Here is a 23,457-nt window from a genome sequence, read left to right on the forward strand (position 1 = left end):
GCCGGGTCCTGCAGCCGCCGCGGAGCCGGGAGCCGGGCCAGCACCCCCGCCCCCCGCCGTGATGTCAGCGGGGCCACTCTTAAAGGGGCAGGCCGCCCGCCGAGGGTCGGAAAGGGGACTGGGGGCCTTGGACACCGGATGGGAGTACCGCGGTGGTGCTGGAGGGGCAGGGGGAGCCCCAGCACCCAAGTGGACTGAGTCCTGGAAACCCAATAACCTGCTGGGACGAGGAGACGCTGGGGCTCCCCGAGGGAGCCTGTGAAGCTTTGGGGCTCAGTCCCCTCCAAATACAGACAGAGGCACACCATTCCACTGGCCTGTCCCTGTCCAGGGACTACACTTCCCATCAGTCCTGGCGGCGGGGCCCCGCACTTGGGGGAAGGGTCCGCCGCGCTGTCTGCTGGGAAGTGTAGTCTGTCTGAGCTGTCCTCTCCACTCCCCTCAAGCCCAAGTGGGTCAAGGCAAAGGGGCCCAGAGGGCCGTTGGTCTGTCTTCTGCCTCAGTGGCTGAGTCTTAAGTTCATGGGTTCCAATTGTTTTGCTTTCTCTGTTGCGGGGTCTCTCAATTGCAGGTTTGCCTTTCATCCTCCCTCTTAGGACTCCCCTGTCTCCTGGGTCTCAGTGTGTCTGTTTCTGTGAGCTTTACTGCTCTGGGCGAATGTGTGTGTGCTTGTGTCTGTGCCCAGGGTCTCTACGGGACATGCTCTGTGGTCTGTGAGGACACCTCCGCCTCTTTCTGCACGTGTCTGCTTTGGTCCTCTCTGTGGCGCTCTCTCATTTTGTGGCTCAGTATCTCTCTAGCTCTCTCTCTCCCTCTCTCTCTCCTCTCTCTGGGTCTCTGTTCTTTGCTTTCATGCTCTCACTTTATGGGTCTCTGTGTTTACTCTCTCTCTCTGTAGCCCCCTCCCCCACCTCTCTCTTTCTCTCTCTCTCTCTCTTCCTATATACAATCATTGTCCCACCTCCACGCCCTCTTCAAACTCCACGCTTGGAAGAAAACATCCAAACACTTCAGCATCAGCATCCCAAATTTATTCTCCAGCAGCTGTGGCCAGGTGGGAGAGGCAAAGAGGATTGGGAGTGGGGAGGGTCGCCAAGAGTGGTAGGCGTAGGGTAAGGGTGAGGTTCCGAGCAGGACTGGAGCCATGCAGCGATGGGTTTAGGATGGGGGAGTCTAGGACGAAAGCTGAGAACAGTTGGGGAAAGAAGCTTCCATACATCCCAGGAATCCTCAGAGCATAGAGGAAGGGCACTGGAGCATGGGGCACAGCCTCCCACTTAACTCCAGAACAGAGTGGAGCTAGGCGGGGCCTCGGAGGTGGGGAGTTGTTCTGGAATCTGAGTCTGGAACAGCCCACCCCATGAGACTATTTCCCAGAAAGGGGGGGGGGGAGGAGAGGCATAGATTCTACCAAATGGAGTCTAGAACCCCGTGGAGTTGGGATGGTGGTGGTGGTTCTGGAACTTGGTGGAGCAGTGTAGGGCGAAAATCTAGAGCTCAGCACAGCAGAATCTATAACACGGTAAGGCTCTAGAGACTGTGTAGAGTTCAGAACGCCAGGAACACTTGAGAGAGGCAGCTAGAACCCAGGGGTGGGGGTAGGGTAGAACCCAGAACGCTTGGGAGCAAGATCGAGAATTGGAAAGAGGGTGGTGAAGGGCAGGCTAAGGCTGGCGCGGCTGAGGAAGCCATGGGGACACCTAGTGGCGGCAGGTGAAATTACATGACGGGCACAGGTGCTGGGCTGATGGGGCTGCGGGCATCCGGGTGCACAAAATCCGGGTTGACATAAGTGAAGCCTTGGAAATCAGCTTGGTCAATGCTGGCCAGGACTAGGCGGTCTGGGGGCGTCAGCGCTGGCGCCGCCCGCGTGAAGAACTTGTCGAAGTTCTCACCGCTGCGGCCACACTGTGAGGAAACATGCGGACGGAAACACGGGATGTTCTGCCCGCTCCTGGGGTGTCCGCCTACGGCCCTGCAATCGCCTTCTGTCTCCTCGCACATCCTCCATGGCCTCTGCATCTCCCTTTAGAGTGTCTCCGCAGAGGGAACCCCACCCCACCTCCACATATCAAGCCTGGAGCTCATGGGTACCCCATCCAGGAAGGGCCAAGTTTCCCACCCCCCCCACGAAGGTGATACTGACTGGACGGGGTCTGAACGGAGGGGCGATCTCCAGTCGTTCCAGCCGTTCCCAGTCGATCCAGCGGAAGAAGCCATGAGCTCTGATGGTGGGTTCTCCATCTGGCCCTGAGCCCAGGCGCTTTGCTGGGTGCTTGGTTAGGAACTGCGGAAAACACAGAGAGAGACGGACAGACAGACAGAGTCCCAGACCGGGAGGCCCGGAAAATGACACAGGGAGAGGATGACAAGGAAGGAGGACCAGAGAGACACGAGGATAGAGATCCAGAAAGAAGAGAATAGCGAAGGGAACAGAGACGGGGGCAGGGAGGTGAAATAAGAAAGGGAGAGAGAAAGAGGAAGAGGTGGAACGGATGAGGTGGGGGTAGGTGAAATCCAAACCCCCCAAACCCAGGGGCAGACAAAGAAAGAAGCAAAATCAGGGCATGAGGGTGTGAGTGGCAGAGAAACCCAGAAAGAGAAGAAGGAGAAAGTGGGAGGAATGCCAGAAGGGAGATGGAGGGAGAGAGGGAGAGAGGCAAAGTGACAGGGCCCAGAAGGGGAGAGAGGAGATTGAAGACCCAGAGAAGGGGGGGAATAGAGATCCAGAGAGAAGGGGAGTCTCAGGGCAGGGAGGGGGGGGACAGAGATGCAGAGAATGTAGGAGATGCGGCAGAAGAGGGGGTGGGGAAGACGGAAGCCCAGGAAGAAGGGAGGACGGAAGCCCAGGAAGAAGGGAGGATGGAGTCCCAGGAGATGCCCAGAGAGAAGGACAGAGACCCGATAAGAGGGCAGAAGAGAAAGAAGAAGACAGCAGCCCAGGCAGGACAAGGAGGAGAGAAGCCCAGAGAGAGGACAGAGATCCAGCGTGTGGGCGTGAGGGTGGGGGTGGGAGGGAAAGAGAAGGTAACAGAGACCCAGAGAGAGGAAGACAGAAAAGATGGACAGGGATCCCGAAGGACACAGAAAAGGGAGAGACACGGAAAGCCCCATCACATGGAGATGGAGGCAGAAGGATGAGACGGAAGCCCAGAGAGAGACAGTCAGAGAGACATGGAGACAGGAGCTAGAGGCCAAAGTGTGCTAACACCTGTTGAACAGCTGCCACAGGCTAGGCTCGTTCTCCTGTCTTAACTCCAGAACCCCGGAGGAGTCTGAGGCTCCCAGAGTTTGGGTGACTTGCCCGAGATCCCACAGGAAGAAACGTGGTAGGCGTTAACATCACCTGACCCACACCCATCCTGGAAAGGCAGCCCTGGCCTTCCAGTACTTCTTGCAGGGAGCTGGGGAGAGGGGGCAGAAGCAGAGGACAGGATAGAGCCCATCCTTGGGCTGGAGGTGGCAGCAGGGCAGGATGTTACTGTTCTAACAGCAACAACAAAATCTCTGTATTATGTAAACTTTTTCAGCAGATGGAAGTAAAACAACTCGAGGAGTGGGAGCGTTTTTCTATGTGAGCAGAGATACTGCGTGGGCAGCCCTGGATGGGAGCAGGGCACATGGGTTGTGGGTCTGGAGACTCTGGCAGTCAGGGGGCTCTCACCCCCTTGCAGATGGCCACAGCTTCGCGGGACAGCGACTTGGGGTAGGTGACCGTTTGTTCCATGATGGCCTGAAACAGCTCCTCCTCGTCCTCCCCATCAAAGGGGGGCTGAGGAAGTGGAGGGGATAAAGAGTCAGAGACTTGACAAACTGCCTGTCCCCACCTTCCACACCCTTGTCACCCACCATGAACAGGGTCCCTCCTGTCCCCAGATTCCTAAGGAAAATTTTGACCAAATCGGCAAAGCTCTATCTTTCTCACCCTCAGACACTCTCATTTCCTATCTCAGATGCTTCAGCTCCCTGCACCTCTTTGCTGTTCTGCCTCTCTCATCTGCTATGTAAATCAGCAGCATATTAATTAGGCAATATGTCATTGAAATAGAAGAGAGAAAAACCACAGGACAAGCTGTAAAAACATTCTCCTGGATGGATGAGTGGCTGCCAGTCTTCTGGGATTAGGGTAAGCAATAACCAGACAAGGATTCTTTTTTTTTTTTTTTTTTTTTTGTCTTTTTAGGGCCGCACCTGCAGTAAAATGGAGATTCCCAGGCTAGGGGTCAAATCAGAACGGTAGCTGCCAGCCTACACCACAGCCACAGCCATGCAGGATCCAAGCAGCGTCTGCAACTGACACCACAACCCACAGCAAAGCCAGATCCTTAAGCCACTGAGCAAGGCCCGGGATCGAACCTGAGTCTCATGGATGCCAGTCAGATTCGTTTCCGCTGAGCCATGATGGGAGCTCCCAGGCAAGGATTCTTAATGTGGGGTTTAGGGAGTCTATTTCTACAATTGAGGGGGTCTATGAATTTGGATGGGGAAAAACATGCATCTTTCTTTAAAAAAAAAAAATCTCTAGCTGAAATCAGCATTCAGCTTCAATTATGAATGTAGGAAGCAAACCACAACAGGAGTGGTTGTGACTTCATCACCCACGGAAATCATAGATATTTTCTTATCTCATCAGAGTGGCAGATATCTCAAAATACCAGTCGTCTCTACTTAAAACTTCTGGTAGACCTTCCTGTTTACTCCCTATTCCTGTGAGATAGTACTATTTCATTCATTAGTAGGAAATCACATTTATGCCCATATTCTGTTATATTTAAACGACTGTACATATTTAAATTACATTTAGTTGGTTGGTTAAATTAGACTCAAACTTTTAACATTTTGATAACCATATTTCCATATGATTAACTTCTTTCATAATGCTGTTATTCTATTGCATGCATTTATTTTATTTTATTTTATTTTATTTTATTTTTTGCTTTTTTAGGGCCGCACCTGCCACATATGGAGGTTCCCAGGCTAGGGGTCGAATTGGAGCTACAGCTGCTGGCCTATGCCACAGCCACAGCAATGCCAGATCTGAGCCGTGCCTGTGAACTCCACCACAGCTCACCGCAACGCCGGATCCTTAACCCCCTGAGCGAGGCCAAGGATCGAACCCGCAACCTTGCGGTTTCTAGTCAGATTCGTTTCCACTGCGCCATGCCGGGAACTCCTATCGCATGTATTTAAAACATTGTTCTGAAAAGGGGGTCCGTGGCGCAAGACATGAAGAACCCCTAGCCTATGGGAAGACAATGTTTCAGGACCACGGAGAGAGCCCTCTTATCCCACGTGACCTTCCCCACTGCTCAGCACCATCTCCTAATCCTATAGGCATCCTTCCAACCTGCTCCTCCCGAGATTACGGCCATGTAATAGGTGGAGCCCCACCTCTGTTGCTTTTAGCCAAGCCAGCCTCTCCCCAGCTTCCCTTACCTGGCCTGCCAACATCTCATACAGCAGGACCCCAAAGGACCACCAGTCGACAGACTTCCCATAGGGCTGGTAGGCAATGATCTAACAGGGGAGGAAGGCAGGCAAGGAATTATGACTCGTACCTTAGAAAACCTAGGGCCCCTCTGGCTTCACCACCTTGGAACCCTGACCACATTAAGTGTTTTCAGCGCAAGCTTTTCCCACTCAGAACACTTCGGCTCCATCCTTTGGAAAAGTTGGGAAACAAACTCTACCTACCGAGAACCTTCCGTTGGTTCCACATACAAAGACTACCTTAAGGACCAATTTCCACTCACCTGGAAGATTTAGGTAACTGGACTCTCTCCTTACAACATCAGGGGCATAGGGCAGAATTTCAGAGACCAGAGAGGGTCTGCAGTCTGGACATGCATCAGATTCACCTAGGGGACTGTTTAAAGATAGGCGTTCCCAGCCCTGAAGAATGCCAGCCACGACAGGCCACGGTTAGAGGCAGGAAGATGTGTCTATTTTTCAAAATCTCCCTGGGTGATTCTGATCAGCAGCTCTGAAGGAAAGATCAAGGCCGGCACCACCAACCCACCTGCTCCTTCAAGGGAGAAAGTAGGGATGGGTGTTCTCAGTCCATATACATACAGTCAGATCATTAGCTCCACCCCCCCCCCCATCAAAGGCAGACCCACCTGCTTGAAATACTCAGGAGACAGCCTCCCAGGCCTGGTGTTCTGGGGGGATGCCCCCCCCAACTCAGAGAACACTGGAAATCATCTCCAGCTTCTTAGAACAGCCAGTAACAGGCCCTGTCCTCCTAGAATACCTAGAGCGGGTCCTGCTCTTTCAGAACTTTCATCCACAGGTCCCCGCCCACTTTACCTATTTAGAGGCCCAGCTCCGCCCACCTACGATGCCTCCCATGAGCCTCTCTGGGCTGCTTGCGTTAGAACATCCATGATTGGAGTTCCCACTGTAGCTCAGCCAAAACGAACCCACTAGCATCTATGAGGATGTGGGTTCGATCCCTGGGCTTGCTCCGTGGGTTAAGGATCCCACGTTGCCCTGAGAGCTGTGGTGTAGATTGTAGACGTGGCTTGGATCTGGTGTGGCTGTGGCATAGGATGGCAGCTACAGCTCCAACTCGACCCAGAGCCTGGGAACTTCCATATGCAGCAGGTGTGGCCCTAAAAAGATGCACTCTAAAAAACACCCGTGACTCATGTAAAGACCCCAGGGTCCCACATTGTGGATTTTTGTTTTTGTTTTTGTTTTTATGGCCACACCTGCAGCATATGGAAGTTCCCAGGCCAGGCAGCAACACCACATCCTTTTTTTTTTTTTTTAAGGACCCCACCCACAGCATATGGAGGTTCCCAGGCTAGGAGTCAATTCGGAATTCGGAGTTGCAGCCGCTGGACTACACCACAGCCACAGCAACGTGGGATCTGAGCTGCGCCTGCAACCTACACCACAGCTCATGATAACGCCAGATCTTTAACCCACTGAGCAAGGCCAGGGATCGAACCCTCAACCTCGTGGATCCTAGTTGGCTTCGTTAACCACTGAGCCACGACGGGAACCCTCCGAAGTCAGCTTCTTGAACCATTGTGCCACAGCGGGAACTCCCCTACACTGTGAATACTGGACAACCAGCCCTACCCGCTCAGCGACCTTGGAGAGCACCAAGAGCAACAGAGGTGGGGTTACCTCGGGGGCTATATAGTCTGGGGTCCCACAGAAGGTGCGAGTGGTGGTCCCGGGGAAGACGTTCTCCTTGCACATGCCAAAGTCAGTGATCTTGATGTGTCCTTCAGCATCCAGCATCACGTTGTCCAGTTTCAGGTCCCTGGAGGGGGGGGTGGAGTGGAGTGGGTAGGAATTGTGGGAAGAGTTGAGTTCAACAGGCTGGAGCCATAAATTGCAATCCCTTTCCCTCTAGGGGCCTAACTCCTGCCCCTGAGAGACCTGGGACTGCTCACCGGTAGATGATGCCCTGGTTGTGAAGGAAGAAAAGGCCTATGGCGATTTCTGCAGCGTAGAACCTGAGGGAGGGGGCGGGGAGTCAGAAGGCGGAGGCTGGACCCGACGCCCTTCCACCTGTCCCCCCTCCCTCCTCTCTTGGCAGAGACTCACGCTGCATGGGGCTCCTTGAACTTGCCCAGCTGCTGAATGTGGTACATCAAGTCACCCCCGGTGACGTACTCCATCACAAAATACAGGCGATCCTGGGAAGAAGTGAGCCGGGTTTAGGGATGAGGACACGCCCACCCGTGGTAGGCAAATTTCCATTCCTGCGCCTTCAGGGCAAAGGCGGCAGGCTCTGGACCCACCCAGTGAGAAATCGGGAGCAACTGTCTACGCTTCCTCAAAGGCCGTGAAGATCTGGAGCCCCCACGACCTCAGAATCTCGACCCACCCCATCCCTTGTTACTCCAAACTCTCAGGTGTTCTGGGTCCCCATTCTCAGAAGTGATGATGGAAGCCCATTCCTTGCTTGAAATCCCAAGGTTCCTGAAACCTCTTTCCATAGCCACTCACACGCATCTGCAATCCCGCGGGCTGCCTGTTAGGAACCAAAGTTGTTCAAGGTCTCACTTGCAATTGGTACTAATTAAAAAAAAAAAATTCAGGAAGCTGGCTACACCCACTCAGAGCTCTTGAAAGGAGAGCTCAAACTCCTAACGGTTTTGACTCCTTGTCCCGGTTCCATGATCTTGGGGAAACACCTTGTTGCTGACAAATCGTTAACTCAGAAGCCAAGAGTGACAGTCTCGTAACTCAGAGCCCACTTGTAGGCTTGCTCACTCAGAGACATTCTCCACGCACTCCTTTACTCCAGAAACCCTTAGTCAAAAAACACCCACTCAAGAACAAGGGTTTTGGAGTTCACCTCGTGGCTCAGTGGTTAACGAATCCGGCTAGAAACCATGAGATTGCAGGTTTGATCCTTGGCCTCGCTCAGTGGGTGAAGGATCCAGCGTTGCTGTGAGCTGTGGTGTAGGTTGCAGATGCGGCTTGGATCCCGTGTTGCTGTGGCTCTGGCATAGGCCGACAGCTACAGCTCCAATTAGACCCCTAGCCTGGGAAGCTCCATATGCAGCGTAAGCGGCCCTAGAAAAGGCAAAAAGACCAAAAAAATAAATTAATTAATTTAAAAAAAGGAACGAGGGTTTTCAGGTCACGCCCACTCAGGAGCCCAGCCATCTGGCTACGCACCTCCAGGGCACCTGCATTCTGGCCACACCCACTGAGGAGCCCGCTGCGCCCAGAGTTCACAGGGTTCTTGGAAACTCAGACTTTCAAAGCCTGACCTGATCTATTCCGTGGGGATGAGGCAGGGGTTCTGAGCCGGCCTCTGCCCCCTCCTTTCTTACCGGAGTCTGGAAGGTGGAGTGAAGCTGGGTGAGAAAGTGAGGCCGGCCTCCGGGGCCTCGGCCCCCCAGGGCCAGCACACGTTTCTCCACCAGGGTGCAGTCCACGTCGTCATCCTGGACAATCACGTCTTTCTTCAGGATCTTGATGGCATAGAGCTCATCCGAGCCCCTGCGCTCCGCCAGCATCACCTAGGGACAGAGGCCAGAAAGGTCTGGTCCATTTTGGGGACCCAGATGTGCAGGTCCCTACTTCTCCCTTTCAAGGACACAAAGAAATGGAATACCAGGTCCTCCCTCTGCCTCACAGGGGACCGGGTGCCCCGACTTTGCCAAGCAGTCCCTCAGGGAATGGACCCACATCTTTATGCACATGCTCTCCAGGGACTCAAGAGGCCCCATCAAACCCTCTTTGGGAACTTAGTAGCCTAGTGTCCCCCCACCACCACCACCACCTTTGAGTCTAAGAATCAGAAACCTGGTCCCCACCCCAGACACCCTCCCTTCCTTCAGAGCCCCAGGAATCCAACCTTCCCAAAACTGCCTTTTCCTAGAACCATGAGGAAGCTGAAGTCCGAGATGTGCAGACGTCCAGGGGTCGCCCCAAAGAAACAGCGCTTGGAGTCGGTGGGACTAGGGGATGGGGAGGGGATGGGAGAGGATGAGGGACCCATCCGCACCCTCTGTGAGAAAGGGGAGAGATCCAGAGGTAGTCAGACCCCAGAAGGGGATAAGAAGGCACCCCTAAGAGAGACAGTATCCAAGAACGAAAGGGACAGGGCGAGACGGAGAGAGGAAAAAAGCTGTTCCACCCCACTCCTTGGCTTAAGAACCGTCTCTGATTTCCCATAGTCTCGAGGGTTTTTCTTCATTATTCAACTAGCACTCAGCTTACAATATGCCATGAATCCTCTGGAAAACCCTTATCACCCCCGTTCCCACTTTAGAGAAGAGGAACCTGGCATAGAGATATTAACGAACTGGCCCCAAGTCACAGAGCAGGTAAAAAGCAGAGCCAGAAAATCAAAATCCATTAAAGCCAGAAAGAGCATCTCCCCCCTTTCTGTTTCTGCACCATGCTTGGGTCTCAGGAAGAAGGCATTGAACACAATGTTGCAAATCAATGATAAATGACTAAAATTTTTTAAAGGAGAGAGAGTGTTGAGTGGATAAAGGTCTCAGGAGAGGAATGGACGTCCTACGGTTCAAGCTCCAGAGCATACCCAGAATCTGAACACCTGCACCATCCTTGTCCATGGGACCGAGCCACGGGCAACTTGCCTCTGGGCCTTCCCAATGGCCTTCTTTCTTTTTCTACCATCGATGCTCTTCACAGAGGCAGGCATCCTGTTCAAAGCTAGATCATCTCAGGCCACCTCCAATGCCCTTCCATCTCCCTTGGATGAAAATCCAGAATCGTCCCAAGACATGACAAGGCTGGCCCACCGCCTCCCTCTCTGACTCCATCTCCTACTTCTTCCCACCCTCACCTTTCCCCCTTCTCCAGCCTCACTGTTCTCCTTGCTGTGAAGACACTGCTGGCCTGTTCCCACGTCAGGGCCTTTGCACATGATCTCCCCTCTGCCTAGAAGGCTCTCCCCCATCCTCATGGCTCTCTCACCTCTTTGATGCCTTTTTCTCCCCCTTCTGTGTCCAAGGCATACAGAAGTTCCCAGGCCAGGGATTGAACCTGAGCCACAGGAGCAACTCAAGCCACAGCAGTGACAATGCCAGATCCTTAACCCACTAAGCCGCCAAGGAACTCCCTCACCACCTTTATGCTTTGGCCCCATGGGCACTTTCTCAGTGAGGCCTAGGTTTCTCAGTGGTTCCTAGTCGGATCGGTTTTCCCTGTGCCACGATGGGAACTCCTCCTGTATTTGGTTTAATGTCTTCCTCCGAGTGTGAGCCCCATGAGGGCAGGTTTGTTTTTCCCTCTTTCTCTCTCTCCTCTTGTTTGCTGCCATAGCCCTAATGATTGGAAAGATGCCTTGCACACAGAAGGCTCAACCAAATGTTTTTTTGAAAGAAGAGGTGGTCTGGAGTTCCCATCGTGGCACAGTGAAAGCAAATCCAACTAGGAACCATGAGGTTGCAGGTTCACTCCCTGGCCTTGCTCAGTGGGTTAAGGATCCAGCGTTGCTTTAAAAATTTTTATTGCTGTGGCTGTGGTGTAGGCTGGCAGCTGTAGCTCTGATGAGACCCCTGGCCTGGGAATCTCCATATGCCTTGGGTGTGGCCCTAAAAAGCAAAAAAAAAAAAAAAAAAGTGGCCTGAAAACCTGGTCCATCTGTGCCTGGCAAATCCGGCATTTCTCTATATCAAGTTTTCTTTGCCTCTCAGGTCCTGCCCGGTGCTTCTGAGGGCTCCCTAGCATCTGAGGCCACCTCCCTTAACAAACACATTCCTTCTTTATCTGTAACTTTCTCCTGCATTGAAAGCGGAGCTCCCCAGGGAATGGCCTGATTCCACTCCCAGAATAGGGCTTGGTTTATGTAAAATCTCAGGAAATAGGTGTTCAGTACATGAAAAAAAAAAAAAAAAAAGAACGAATGGAGGAGAGAAAGGCCATCTTGATAAATGGAAAGAACAACTCAAGGAGCAATGCAGGCGTCACCTCCTTAGGGAAGTCCTCCCTGATCACCTCCTCCCGCCCCCAGGCTGGGTTGGTGCCTCCTCTGTGATTCTTCAGGTCCCTGGGCCACCTCTGATTTAGCATCCTCAGTTCCCTGGACTACCTCTGATTCAGCATCTTCAGGTCCCTGGGCCACCTCTAATTCAGCACATCACCTTGGAATCTAAGTATCTGTGACTCTGTCCCCACCTTGGAGAGTTGCCTGAGGGTCGGACTCACCCCAGGAGAGCCAGGACTACTCAGCGAGCATATGGCCTCCCTTTGAGCATGTGCTCAACCCATATAGGTGGAAGTGAAGACAAATATCAGCAGAACAAGATGTCGGGGGGACAGATACAGACCACGGGGATGAAACTGTCTCCATCCCAGGCCTCCAGCTCTGCTCACCTCATACAGTTCCAGGGGGTAGTTACAGGCCTGGGGGAGAAGAAAGCCAGAGTCAGGGCCCCAGAGGGGTACCGATTGCCCTAAAGCAGGGGGTGGCAGCCCCCAGACCCCCAAACCATGGGGATGAGTAGGAACTCTAATTCCCAGAAGACCCTGGGGCAGGAGTCCCCTAGAAAAGCAGGCAAAGGAGTTCCCTGGTGGCTCAGCAGATTAAGGACCTGGTTGTCACTGCTGTGGCATGAGTTTGATCCCTGGTCTGGGAACTTCTACATGCTGCGGGCGGTGCATGGCCGAGAAAAAAAAAAAAAATCAGGAGAAGGAACACCAGGGTTTTCTGGGAATTTCAGTCTCAGGACCAGAGGGCAACCAGCGATGGAGTTTGGGAAAGGCCAGCTCTGAACTGTGGGCTGGACTGGGCTCCCCGTGGGGAAGCTGGGATCTGGGTACCTCAAACTTCTGGAGGAGGCTGCAGTTGTCAGCATCAGCCACTGGCACATTGTAATATTCGCCCTCCTCCTGGTTCAGTAACTTGTACCTGACATACAGACGGAGACCAGAGCGAGGGGTGGGGTGGGAACGGGGCACCCGCGGGAGAGGCAGAGACATCCGAAGCGGGGAAGAGACAGAGAGACAGAGATGGAGAGAGATCGAGTGAGCTAAGTCGAGAGGCATAGGGGAAACGGGGGAGGAAGGAGCGCCAGAAGGTAGAGAAGAAAGTGGCCTGGCCAAGAGAGATCCCACACGGAGGGAGATGCGGGTTGCTGGGCACCCCCGCCACCCTTACCAGCCGTCCACTGGTGCCTTGAGCAGCTCCGAGACCCCGAAGGACATGGCACCCATGAAGTCGTTGCGGGAGGTCCGGTCCCAGTCCCACACCTCCACGCTAAGCCGGCGCTCCACGTCCCCTGGCTTCAGGTTGCTGCGGGAAGATGGGGGGCTGCGGTGAGGGGCCCGCATCTCGGCTCCCCCACCTCGCCATGCTTGGTGCTGGAGCAAGGGGGGCAACCCTGGAGCACTGGGGCCTGGCTCCTGCCTTGGAACGTGTCTTCCCACCCTGGTCTCCCCGAAGGGGATCTAGCTCCCTGTCTGGGCCCTCAGGAAACCTAGACGGCTCTCTCTCGCAGTCTCCCTTCTTCTCTTCCCGGCCCTCCCCATCCCTCTCCCCCGGCCTTTCTCGCCAGATCCCTCCCACTTTCTGTCTCCTCCTGCCAGATCTGTCCTTCTGCTTGTCAGCTGGCTTCCGTTCCTCTCCCTGTCACCCACCCATCACCCCCCAACATTCCGTCTGTGTCTCTCTTTGGTTTGTGTCTCTTCCAAGGCTCAGTGTCTGAGTCTCTGTCCCTGATCTCTGTCTCCCTCTAAAAGGGTGGGCTTTCAGATGGAAATTAAATACACAGATGTCTGTCTGTCTCACCTTCTGTATCTCCATCCCTCTCCTCCCTCAATCACTCCATTTTCTTCTCCCAGCACCTTCACCTTCTTCTGCCCTTTGGGGGGTTCCCTCTATCCTAACACCTCCCACCAGCTGCTCTCTGGGGCCTTGTGGGCCACCAGGACCCTCCGATCACTCTCCAGCAGTCATCACAGACTCCCCTGCACCCGAGGCTCACAACACAAAGGTCTCGTTCCACACAGGGTTTAGCGTGGCTTTCACGGTCCGGGTCTTCTGTTTTGTCAAATTCCGAGGGTCTGGGATGAGTTTCAGTTTCACATAGGGGTCAGACAGACCATTGGGGTCCATTGGGATGAGGTTACGGGCCTCACCAACTGATGGAGGTGAGGAGGCAAAGGAGCAAAGATGGGATTAGAGACCCAGTAAGGGTCCCCCCCCCCGTCCCCCGCCCCCTTAGCCATCAAGAATTCAGTACCCAGAAGACCAGGCATAAACCCCTTTTCCCAGCCAAGGACACAGAAATCAAACCCCAAACCCTTGCCTCTATTAAAACCCAGGAGTCAGGACCCTGGTCAAATCGCCAGTAAAAACCGAGCCGCCCTCGGAACCACCTCCTTCCCCCCACCCCGTCCCCCGCAACCCGAGCTCCTCAACCCAAGCTCCTCGAGGCCTAGAACAGCAATTAAGAGGCGCTGAGGGTCTCCAGAGGCAAGGCTGGAGAAGGGGCTTGAGCTAGAAGGGGCGTGGCTGGTGGTGTTCCGCATGTGCAGCTGGGATCAGGAGTGTGGCGTGACCTCGGGAGGGGCTTGGCCTTGTGTGTCACCTCAGGCCTTCCGGCTTGGGGGACAGGGCGGGGCATGGCGAGGGGGCGTGGTCTCACCCGTGATGTGGATCTCATCTGAAGTGGGAGCCCGGATTTCCAGCTGCAGGCGCCCGCGGCGCTCGGTGTGGTCCACACCGCACAGAGAGGGCACGCTGCGCACACAGCGCCGGTGCACGTTCATCTCGCAACCTGAGATGGACAGAACTGCGGTTAGCATTGCCCAGAAACCCAGACACCCAGCTTTTGCTGGAGCTCCGGAAGTGCCAAGGTGCGGCCGGCGCCACAAAGAGAGACTCACAGGAACATTTCATGCCCTGATGCACCAGCCCGTAAAGGAGGGAGCCGCAGTGGTCGCAGAAGGTGGGGCTGCTGTAGCTGTGCAGACGGAACTTGTGCTTGTTCCGAGGATCCTGCGGGCGGGGAGGGGTCGGTCAGCAGGGGTGTGGAGGGTGTGCTAAAAGAGCATCCTTCTGAACTCTTCCTGCTTCCGCCCTGCTCCCAGTCTTCCTGCTGCTCCACCTCACTCATTCACTCTGCAGTATTTACTGAGCACCCAATGTGTGCCAGGCACTGTCCTTGGTGCCAGGACCCAGCCGTGAGCAAAACAAATACAAACTCTGTCCAGGCAGTGTTTTTAGTGGAGGGAGACAGAAAATAAACGTGATCAATAGAGAGTATATTGGGTAGCAACAGCTGCGCTGGACACAAGTGCAGCAGCGAGAGGGACTGCCAGGGCTGGGGGGGGGGACCGTGGGGCGGAGATCTGAAACTGAGTGATCAGGGGAGGTGTCACTAACACGGTGGTCGTGGGGGAGAACCTGAAGGAAGTGGAAGATTCCAACGTCCCCGTAGTCCTACCCCCACCCTACCTTCCACAGGCTGATCTCTGAGAACTTGTGGGCCATCATGAACCCCAGATCATTCACTGTCAGCCTCTATCAATGTCTGCCCGCTGACGATCTGCCTTCTCTGAGCCCCTTTTGGGATGGAGAATATGACCTCTCAGTTTTAGGGACTCCCGCATCAGGTGTAAAACAAATAACCTCGCCTGGCATGTTAATTGCGCTCAGTACTGGTACTGCTGTCATTACCGCCCTGGTTATTATTAGTCATTTTATTGCAGTCCCCACATAGACTTGGGTTTAATTACGAGCGAGGCCATTTCCCAGCTGTGCGATTTTGGACACGTACATGCCCCGTTTTGAGCTTCGACGTCCTCCTCTGCCCAGTGGAAATACACAATCTAGGTCTCAAAGCAGCGCTAAATGTCCAGTCCAATTGAGCACGCATTTAAGACACCAGTAAAAGCATTTCTCCTTCCATCCTCAGCAATGTCTGAGTGTTAAATAATTTGATATTTGCCTTTTCCCTATTGTTATTATTATTATTATTTTTGCAAAAATTTCCTAGGCTGAAAATTCAGGGCATTCTTGGACTTTCATTTATTTTGTAGTTTGGTGGAGATTCTATTTTGCATTATACTTGGGTGTTGGGAGGGTGCTGGCCATGGCCGTGAACTCTCTTTTCCTGCCCTGGACCTCTAAAGATCTTCAGCTGACCCCAGCCCAAAGGGTTCCTGCCACGGGAAATGAGATAGTATGGGTGAAAATTCCCAGCAGGGCACCTGATAGAGAAGCTGTTCTGATTATTCTCAAGGGGAAAGGAGCTATTAAAAAGGAGACAGGGAGTTCCCGTCGTGGCGCAGTGGTTAACGAATCCGACTGGGAACCATGAGGTTGCTGGTTTGGTCCCTGCCCTTGCTCAGTGGGTTAAGGATCCGGCATTGCCGTGAGCTGTGGTGTAGGTTGCAGACGCGGCTTGGATCCCACGTTGCTGTGGCTCTGGCGTAGGCCAGTGGGTACAGCTCCGATTAGACCCCTAGCTTGGGAACCTCCACATGCCTCGGGAGCGGCCCAAAGAAATAGCAAAAAGACAAAAAAAAAAAAAAAAAAAAAAAAAAAAAGGAGACAGTACTGGGGCTCCAATTCGAAAGATGGGGGTCCAAATTTGGACTCTGCCCACCACCCAGCTGTGTGGCCTCTCCTCCCCCAACACCATCCTTTTGAGAGACTCAGACCTCTTCCCCAGAAAATAGGACCAAGACCCCCCCTTCCCCCACCAAGGGGCTCTCATGAATAAAAGAAATCATGCTTATCAAGCCCTGAGCACTTCCTAAGCCCTTGATCTGTGTTTCTGACAACAAGATTAAAAGCTTAATGCTTCATTGGGAGTTCCCTAGCAGCCTAGCGGTTCAAATGAAGGCATCAGGAAGTTCCCTTGGTGGCTCAGCTGTAACAAACCTGACTAGTATCCATGAGGATTGAGTTCGATCCCTGGCTTCACTCAGTGGGTTAAAGATCCAGCGTTGCTGCGAGCTGTGGCGTATGCTGGCAGCTGCAGTTCTGATTCGACCCCTAGCCTGGGAACTTCCATATGCTGTGTGTGTGGTCCTAAAAAGACACAAAAAAAAAAAAAAACAGAAAAAGTTAAGGATTCAGCCTTGTCACTGTTGTGGCATGGGTTCCATCCCTGGCCCGCAACTTTCCATATGCCAAGGGGATGGCCAAAAAAAAAAAAAAAAAAAAAAAAAAAAATTAAAAGCTTAAAGCTTCATAAAGAAAAAGAAAGCCAGGAGTTCCCATCATGGCTCAGCAGAAATGAATCTGACTAGCATTCATGCAGATGCAGGTTTGATCCCTAGCCTCGCTCAGTGGGCTGGGGATCCGGTGTTGCTATGAGCTGTGGTGCTATGAGCTGTGGTGTAGGTCGTAGGCGCGGCTTGGATCTGGCGTTGCTGTAGCTGTGGCGTAGGCCGGTGGCTTCAGCTCCTGTTCAACTCCTATCCTGGGAACCTCCATATGCTGCGGGTGCGGCCCTAGTAAGACAATCGAAAAAGAAAGCCAGGGTGCTAGAAAGACAGCATCCTCAGTATTTCCCTCTGTTTCCTCATCAGTAATAGTAATCATTCTGCAATAATAATAATTAATATTCTGTCTTTTGCTACGTCCTGGTGCTATCCCAAGTATGTGACTCATTTCATCCTTAAAACAACCCTCTAAGGTGGACATGGTTATCAGCCCCAGTCTATAGACAGGAAACTCCAGAGGGGCAGAGAGGTAAATTAACTTTTAGAAGGTCACAGAACCAGTGTGATGGAGGTGGGATTCCAGGCTAGGAGTTTAGGAGCCTCTGTCAGATGATGACAGGATGACAGGACTGATACCTCACTTTACGAGCTGTTGAGCAGATTCAACCCTCTGCTGTATAGAAGATACCTGATGAGGGCACGCATCGAGCACTGAGTAAATCAGGAGGGCTGATGTTGGAGATGGGCAGGTGATGTGGCCAATCAGAACATACAAAGATGCCAGTGACAGTGATATTCAGCGTGTCAGCGTATGTTTTCTGAAGTCATATCTTCTATGCAAACTTCACTTTTCTTTTTCTTTCTTTCTTTTTCTTTTTCCTTTTTTTTTTTTTTTTTTTTTTTTTTGTCTTTTCTAGGGCTGCACCCACAGCATATGGAGGTTCCCAGGCTAGGGGTCCAATGCAGCTGTAGCCACCAAGCTATGCCAGAGCCACAGCAACTTGGGATCTGAGCTGCATCTGCAACCTACACCACAGCTCATAGCAACGTCGGATCCTTAACCCAGTGAGCGAGGCCAGGGATCGAACTCGAAACCTCATGGTTCCTAGTTGGATTCATTAACCACTGAGTCAGGATGGGAACTCCTAAATTTCACTTTTATTGACCTGCCAAGCTGGCAAAATGCCTCATGGACGCCTGTGGTTCTCGCGCTCGCGCTCTCTCTCTCTCTCTCTCTCACTCTCTCTCTCTCTCTCTCCCTCTCTCTCACTCTCGCTCTCACTCTCGCTCTCGCTCTCGCTCTCGCTCTGCCTCCTTCTCCATCTGCTAATCAAAAAACCATCTCCAACCTGTGTCAAACGCTGGGCTAGTCTCTTAACCCACACGACTTCATTGGGCTGTCAAAACAAGCCTGGGGGCGTCTAGATGGATGCCGTCCCACAGCCTAACCACAGGTGGCTATTTAAATCAAAATCAATTCAAACAAAATGGGACTTAGATTTCCACCCCTCCGCAGCTAGAGATGGTGGCTGGTAGCTGGACAGAGAAGATACAGAATGCTTCCATCATTGAGGAACATTCTATTGGTCAACACTAGATGGTCAGCTCCATGTTACCAAGGGGGAAACAGAGGCGAGCCCTGCGGCCAGACAGAAAGGGCAGGAGGGCTGGGGGTGGGCTCGTAGGGTGGATAGCTCTTGTAAGCCCTTGATGTGGTGGGGCAGGGGAGAGAGAGAAGGGCTGTGCGTATCTGTGTGTGCGTACATAGGATCCACACATGCACACACGGGTGTGCACGTGGGAGTCTGTATGTGCACACGTGTGTGCATCTGTCTTACAGGATCCCCCCTGGGCTTGCTCCTCTCAGCACCTCCTAAGCGGGTATTTACCACCTGGTTCTCGTTTCTCTTTCTTGGTGTCTGCACCTCTGTCTGTCTCCTTCCTCCTGTGTCCATGTCTCTGCTCCATTGCTCTGGCTCTCTCTCCCTCAGTCTCTGAGTCTCTTTTTCTGCCTCCCTGAGACTCTCTCTCGGTCTCATCTGGGGATGTCGGTGCCTGCATCGATAATCAATTTCTCTCTCTTGCTCTTTCTCTGTCCCTCGGTTCGCTAGTTTGTTCAATCTCCACTCCTGGATCACAGCCCACTGCCTCCAGTGCCGAGGTCCCCTCACCCCTGCCTCCTCTCTGTCCCCCACCTGGGTCCCCAGCCTGTCCCAGTCCCCTCTCATTCCCCCTTTCCAGGCCAAGGGCAGGGAATCTGGGCCAGACTAGCTCTCCCTATCTCTCCAGCCCTCCCCTCCCCTCCCAGCCTTAAAAATAGCAGGAGAAATTGGGACGGACGCCGAGGGGGTGAGGGCGGGGGCGCGGCCCGAGGAGAAAGAACCAGGTGTCCGGGCACTCACGTCCGTCTGGGGGCCCTTCCCAGCGCCTGGACACTCGAAGGTCACAAATTCGTGGCATCGGCGGTGAACCACAAAGCTGCAGACTGAAGATGAGAATCACAGAGACACAGAGACAGAGAGAGAACCCAGTGGACAAAAAAAAATCAGAGCGGAGACCCCAAACAGCAAAGTAAAGCGGGAGAGGGGCTTCCTGATAGAGGTCAATACAGAGAAAAGCAGAGACCTTGACATGTAGAGAGAGAGGGAGAGAGTCAGAGACCCTGGGAGACAGAAATTCAAAAGGTAGACCCAACGAAACAGAGATGCAGAGAGTCACGGAAACAGAGTCCAGAGAGCCTGATGCATACACACAGCCAAAGGGAGCCAGAGCCAGAGAGACAGAGTGAGAGGCAGAGACAGAGACAACAGGATCCCATGGACAGACACAGACCCACAGACAGAGATATGAAAGCGAGGAGAGAGGCAGGCTGACTAGAGGAGAGGAAACCCAGAGAGATGTCCTCCAACAGAATGGAGAGCATCAACTTGGGCAGAAGTGAGTCTGGGGGCGCTGCTGCCGGCCTGCCCCCCCTCCCTGACTCACGCTGTTCTCAGCACAAGCAGCTGGTGCTTTAGGACTCGCCCCCCTCCCCCGGCCCCCATAACTGCGGGCCCCACCCGGCCCCCCACCCGCCCATCGGTGACCCACCCGGCCTGCCCCTGCCTAGGACTGTTGGTGTTGTCATGGCAACAGCAGCCTGGGGGGGGGGCTCTGACTTTGCATCTCCAGGCCCCCCCCCCCCGTCGGCTCCCCTTTTCCAAATCTCCCTGTTCCCATGGCAACAGATTCTCCAAATATCTGTCCCCACCTGGAGCAGACCGAGGGAGGGGCCCCCAGCACCACCTCCGCGGTAGCCCCACCATCAGAGAGCTCCCTCTCCACTGCAGGCTGTGTCTCTGCCACACCCCCCGCCCCGGGCTCCCCCGCGCCTCTCTGGGGACCAGAGAACACGTGTGTGAAGCAGCCTAGGCTGGGAGGCCCCAGTTGCCACCCTCCTGAGGGTCCCAGGAGTCCAGGCCCCCAGCTCTTACCTTGACACTGCAGGCCCTGTTTTCCAATCCCCCTACAAGAGGCAAGATCTGAGATCAGTGCAGAAAAGGGTACCTGGACCCCTCACCTCTGCCAGTCAGAGAAGGCCTGCCTGCGTCCTCCCATCCTCCTCCCCCAGGACCTAGAAGTCTGAGCCCCAGCTGCCTCTTCTTTCCAGAGCCCAGAAATTCTGCCCCCACCCAAGTCCTCTTCTCTTAGACCCAGGAGCCCAAGCCCCCCAGCCCCTTCTTTCAGACGCCCCAGAAGTCCAGGGCCCCAGACCCTCCTCCTTCCGTCCCAGAAGTCCAGGCCCCCAGCTGATTCCTACTCTAAAGCCAGGAGCCAGGGCTGCAGCCCCCTCTTCCCTCCTCACTCAGGGGTCTGGTGCCTCAGGGGTCTTTAGCCCTAGTCTCCTCATCCCCCGGGGCCCCAGGCCCCTTCCCTCACCATATGAAGTCAGTGCAGTGGCTGCAGAAGGTTGGTTGCTTGAAGAAGCGAGCTGTGAACTTGTGGCTCTTGACTTCGTGGACCACCTTCTGCCTCAGAGCCCCCTTTCTGCAAAACAGGGGCCGGGGTCCCCCCTCTGAATCGCCTCCGCCGGGGCCCAGGCCTGCCATGGCCCCAGGAGCGTCGCAGGGACCAGGATCCTGCTTTGCTGGGGAAACAGGTGGAAGGGCAAGGTGCCGGAGACTCGGGAGAGCGAACGAGCCAGCGGGAAATTCCGAGGTGGGAAGAGGGGCGAGGCACCTCCAGGAGCGGAGCGCGCAAGGCTGGGAGCGGCACCCCTGGGCGCGCCGGCTCCGCCAGGGGGAGCGGGCGAGCGGGGCGGAGAGCCGAGGGCAAGGGCGCGGAGGAGCCGGAGGCACGGGCGGCGGCGGTGGTGGGAGCTCCAGCTCAGGCACCTGCTGAAATGTGGGAGCTCCGGGTGGGGGAAGGCGTTGCCATGACGACCGAGGGGCGGGGTTTCGGCTTAAAGGCGTCCCCCTCCTTGAGACTAGGGACAAATGCCCTCCTCCCCTCCCCAACACACACGTGCACACACCCACTCCGGAGGCTGGCTGAAGGGAGGGGGCATCCTCCGAGCCGTGCCCTGCCCCCTCCCCAATCTGTCGCCCGGCCTCGTCTCCCTCCCCCACTAGGGTGCCTTGGTGGGTCCTGTTAGCCCACTGCAACGCCACTCGGATCTCTGGGTCTTACTGTGTCACTCTGTCATTGCACAAACTTTGTATTCGTGCTGGGATCCAATGGTGGGCAGGGAGGCTTGGTGTCTCACTTTTTCTGTTGCCACCCGAGTCTTGATTTCTCTCTGGGCTTCTGTGAACTGGACCATCCATGTCTGCTTCTGTGTGTGTCTTTCCCTTGACCTCTGTTCTCTCAGTATTCTTGGCCCTCGGTCTCTCTGGGTGGATCTGGGTACCTGTCCTGGTCTGAGAATTTGCTTTCATTTCTCTGTTTTCTTCACTCTGTGTCCCTATTTATGTTTGTCACTCATCCTATGACCCTCTCTGGATCTGGGTGTGTCTCTCACTCCTTATGTGTCTCACAGTGGATCCGTCTCCCTCTGTCCCTTCCTGTCTCATAAATCCTTCACATCTGTCTCCCCGAAGCTCTTCCTCTCCCTGTCTCTTTGGTTCTGCTTCTGTGAATCTGTCTCTCCCTCCCTCTGCGTCTTTCTCTTTGAGAGGCAATCTCTGTCTCTCTCCCTGTCTCTTTCTCTACGTCCTCTTCTATTTCCCTCTGATTCTCTCCCCTCCTCTCTGTGTCCATGTCTTTGCAGATGCTTCAGTGTCTGTCTCTCTCCCTTCCTATCTCTACGAATCTCTCTCTGTTCGTGCTTACCTCTTTCTCTCTATCGCTGGGGGTCTCTATCTAAATGTTTAAGTTGATCTCTCTCCCTCTCCTCCCCAGCTCTATCTTTGTCCCTTCCTCACCTACTCTATTTGTCTCTCTGGCTCTCCTTCTCGTCTCTGGGGGGTCCCTCCCTTCCTCCACGTCTCTCTGTGATTCAGTCTCTGTTCCTCGCTGGCTTGGGAATGCCCTGTGCGTCTCTGTCTGGGGGTTGGCAGGGTCTCTCCGAACGTTGTCCTTGTCGGTTTCCTCCTGTCTCTCCCCTCCGTCGCCCCAACTGCGTCTCTGCCTCTCTCTGGTGGCTCTCGATTCCTCCCCCGGCTGGCCACAGCGTCTTCGTCCAGGCTCCAGGGAGACCCGCACTGTTGCCAAGGGCAACCATGGCCCGCCCGCGGCTGCGGGGTGCAATGCATTCTGGGACTTGTAGTCTGGACCTGCGGATCGGCTGTTCTCGCAACTCGGCCGAGAACTTCCTCTCCCGGCACGCCCCGCGAATAGGGGCGGGGCGCTGCCGTGGAGCCTGGGGATTCGGGACACCCCCCACTTCTTCTTTGGGACTTTTGGGGGTCGGGGTCCGGCTTCCCGAAGCCGAATGGGAGATGAAAGAATCCGAATCCTCTCCTAACCCCCCAACATGGTGTCTCCTGGCTTTCTAGCCCCCCTCAAGGCGTCCGCCGAGGCCCAGGACAGAGGATAGGGGCCGGGGTGGCCCGGACAACCGATCTGGGAATCCCACCGCGCTCTGTTCCAGTTCTGCTTGGGTTCTTTCCCGAGCCACGAGCCTATCATCCTCGGGTTCTACAGCTACTGTGTCAGATGCCTTCCAGACAGAGTTCAAGCTTGGGATGGGGGAGACGTGGGGGGGCGCGATGTCCTCTGAGAAGGTAGGGACTGGAGTAGGTCAGAATTCTGGAGTGGATACTGCAGAGATGGAAAGGAGGCTTTTCCTAACCACAAAGACATGCCCCTGCTCTAGTTAGCCCTCCCCCACTTCTCCAGCGGGACCCTTCCCTCCCTTGCAGTGTCTCTTCCCAATTGCTTTTGCCGATGTAGGTGGTGCAAGAAATGGGTTGCATGATCCCGGAATTTGCCCAGATTCATGTTTCTTTGGGATTCTCATCAGGCCGGAGAAACAAAATTACCTGTGAGAGATTCATTGCGGAGGAATTCATTTGCTCATCAGGGTGTTCTCTTGACCAGGTGTGTCAAGGAGCTTAGAACTGAGGGTAAAACGGAGCTGGGAGTGGGGATACAGGCAGGATCAGATGCTGAAGGCCTTGACTGAGGGCCGTTGGTATTACCTGTGGGCCACCTGGAGTAGGATCTAGAAGGATTTGAGCAGGGGAGGGCAGGATCAGATCTGGACGTTGAAAGCAGAGTATCCCTCCAGGAGGGCCAGGATGTGCTAGAGGTGGGATGAAGGAGGCCAGGGCCATAGCTCAAATGAAACAAAATGAAAGGAACTTGTGGAGAATGGGACAGATAAAAATAGGATTTAAGAGGAGGAAGAGA

At 54.3% G+C, this 23,457-nt stretch overlaps 1 protein-coding gene across 5 annotated transcripts; it reads right to left on the reverse strand.

The window, feature by feature from the left end:
* PRKCG (protein kinase C gamma) lies at nucleotides 1,010–23,214 on the reverse strand. 5 transcript variants are annotated; one of them, XM_021094903.1, is made up of 20 exons: nucleotides 23,088–23,214; nucleotides 21,295–22,866; nucleotides 20,545–20,652; nucleotides 20,100–20,131; nucleotides 19,029–19,111; nucleotides 14,338–14,449; nucleotides 14,097–14,228; nucleotides 13,434–13,590; nucleotides 12,608–12,742; nucleotides 12,271–12,358; nucleotides 11,824–11,853; nucleotides 9,332–9,484; nucleotides 8,805–8,993; nucleotides 7,564–7,655; nucleotides 7,410–7,472; nucleotides 7,138–7,276; nucleotides 5,437–5,517; nucleotides 3,665–3,772; nucleotides 2,147–2,287; nucleotides 1,010–1,908 (listed from the first exon to the last, which is right to left on the reverse strand). In XM_021094903.1, exons 2-20 carry the CDS (start codon nucleotides 21,540–21,542, stop codon nucleotides 1,720–1,722), a joined length of 2,280 nt encoding a protein of 759 aa, XP_020950562.1. In that variant the 5' UTR covers nucleotides 21,543–22,866; nucleotides 23,088–23,214; the 3' UTR covers nucleotides 1,010–1,719. The 5 variants fall into 5 exon arrangements, with proteins under 5 accessions (XP_020950562.1, XP_020950566.1, XP_020950563.1 ...); XM_021094907.1 differs by having other exon boundaries at nucleotides 21,371–23,214; XM_021094904.1 differs by lacking the exon at nucleotides 12,271–12,358 and having other exon boundaries at nucleotides 9,332–9,434; nucleotides 21,295–23,214.

The sequence above is a fragment of the Sus scrofa genome, chromosome 6 (assembly GCF_000003025.6).
Source record: "Sus scrofa isolate TJ Tabasco breed Duroc chromosome 6, Sscrofa11.1, whole genome shotgun sequence".
Classification (NCBI taxonomy): Eukaryota; Metazoa; Chordata; class Mammalia; order Artiodactyla; family Suidae; genus Sus; species Sus scrofa.

What these genes read in the sequence shown, in the direction of transcription:
- PRKCG (XM_021094903.1), bottom strand. Translation starts at nt 21,542, where the DNA reads ATGAAAGCAAATTCTCAGACCAGGACAGGTACCCAGATCCACCCAGAG. An exon ending in CACTGCACTGACTTCATATG is followed by an intron (nt 20,132 to 20,544) that starts GTGAGGGAAGGG and finishes TGCCTCTTGTAG; the next exon opens with GGGGATTGGAAAACAGGGCC. An exon ending in CTCCGTTCAGACCCCGTCCA is followed by an intron (nt 1,909 to 2,146) that starts GTCAGTATCACC and finishes GTTTCCTCACAG; the next exon opens with TGTGGCCGCAGCGGTGAGAA.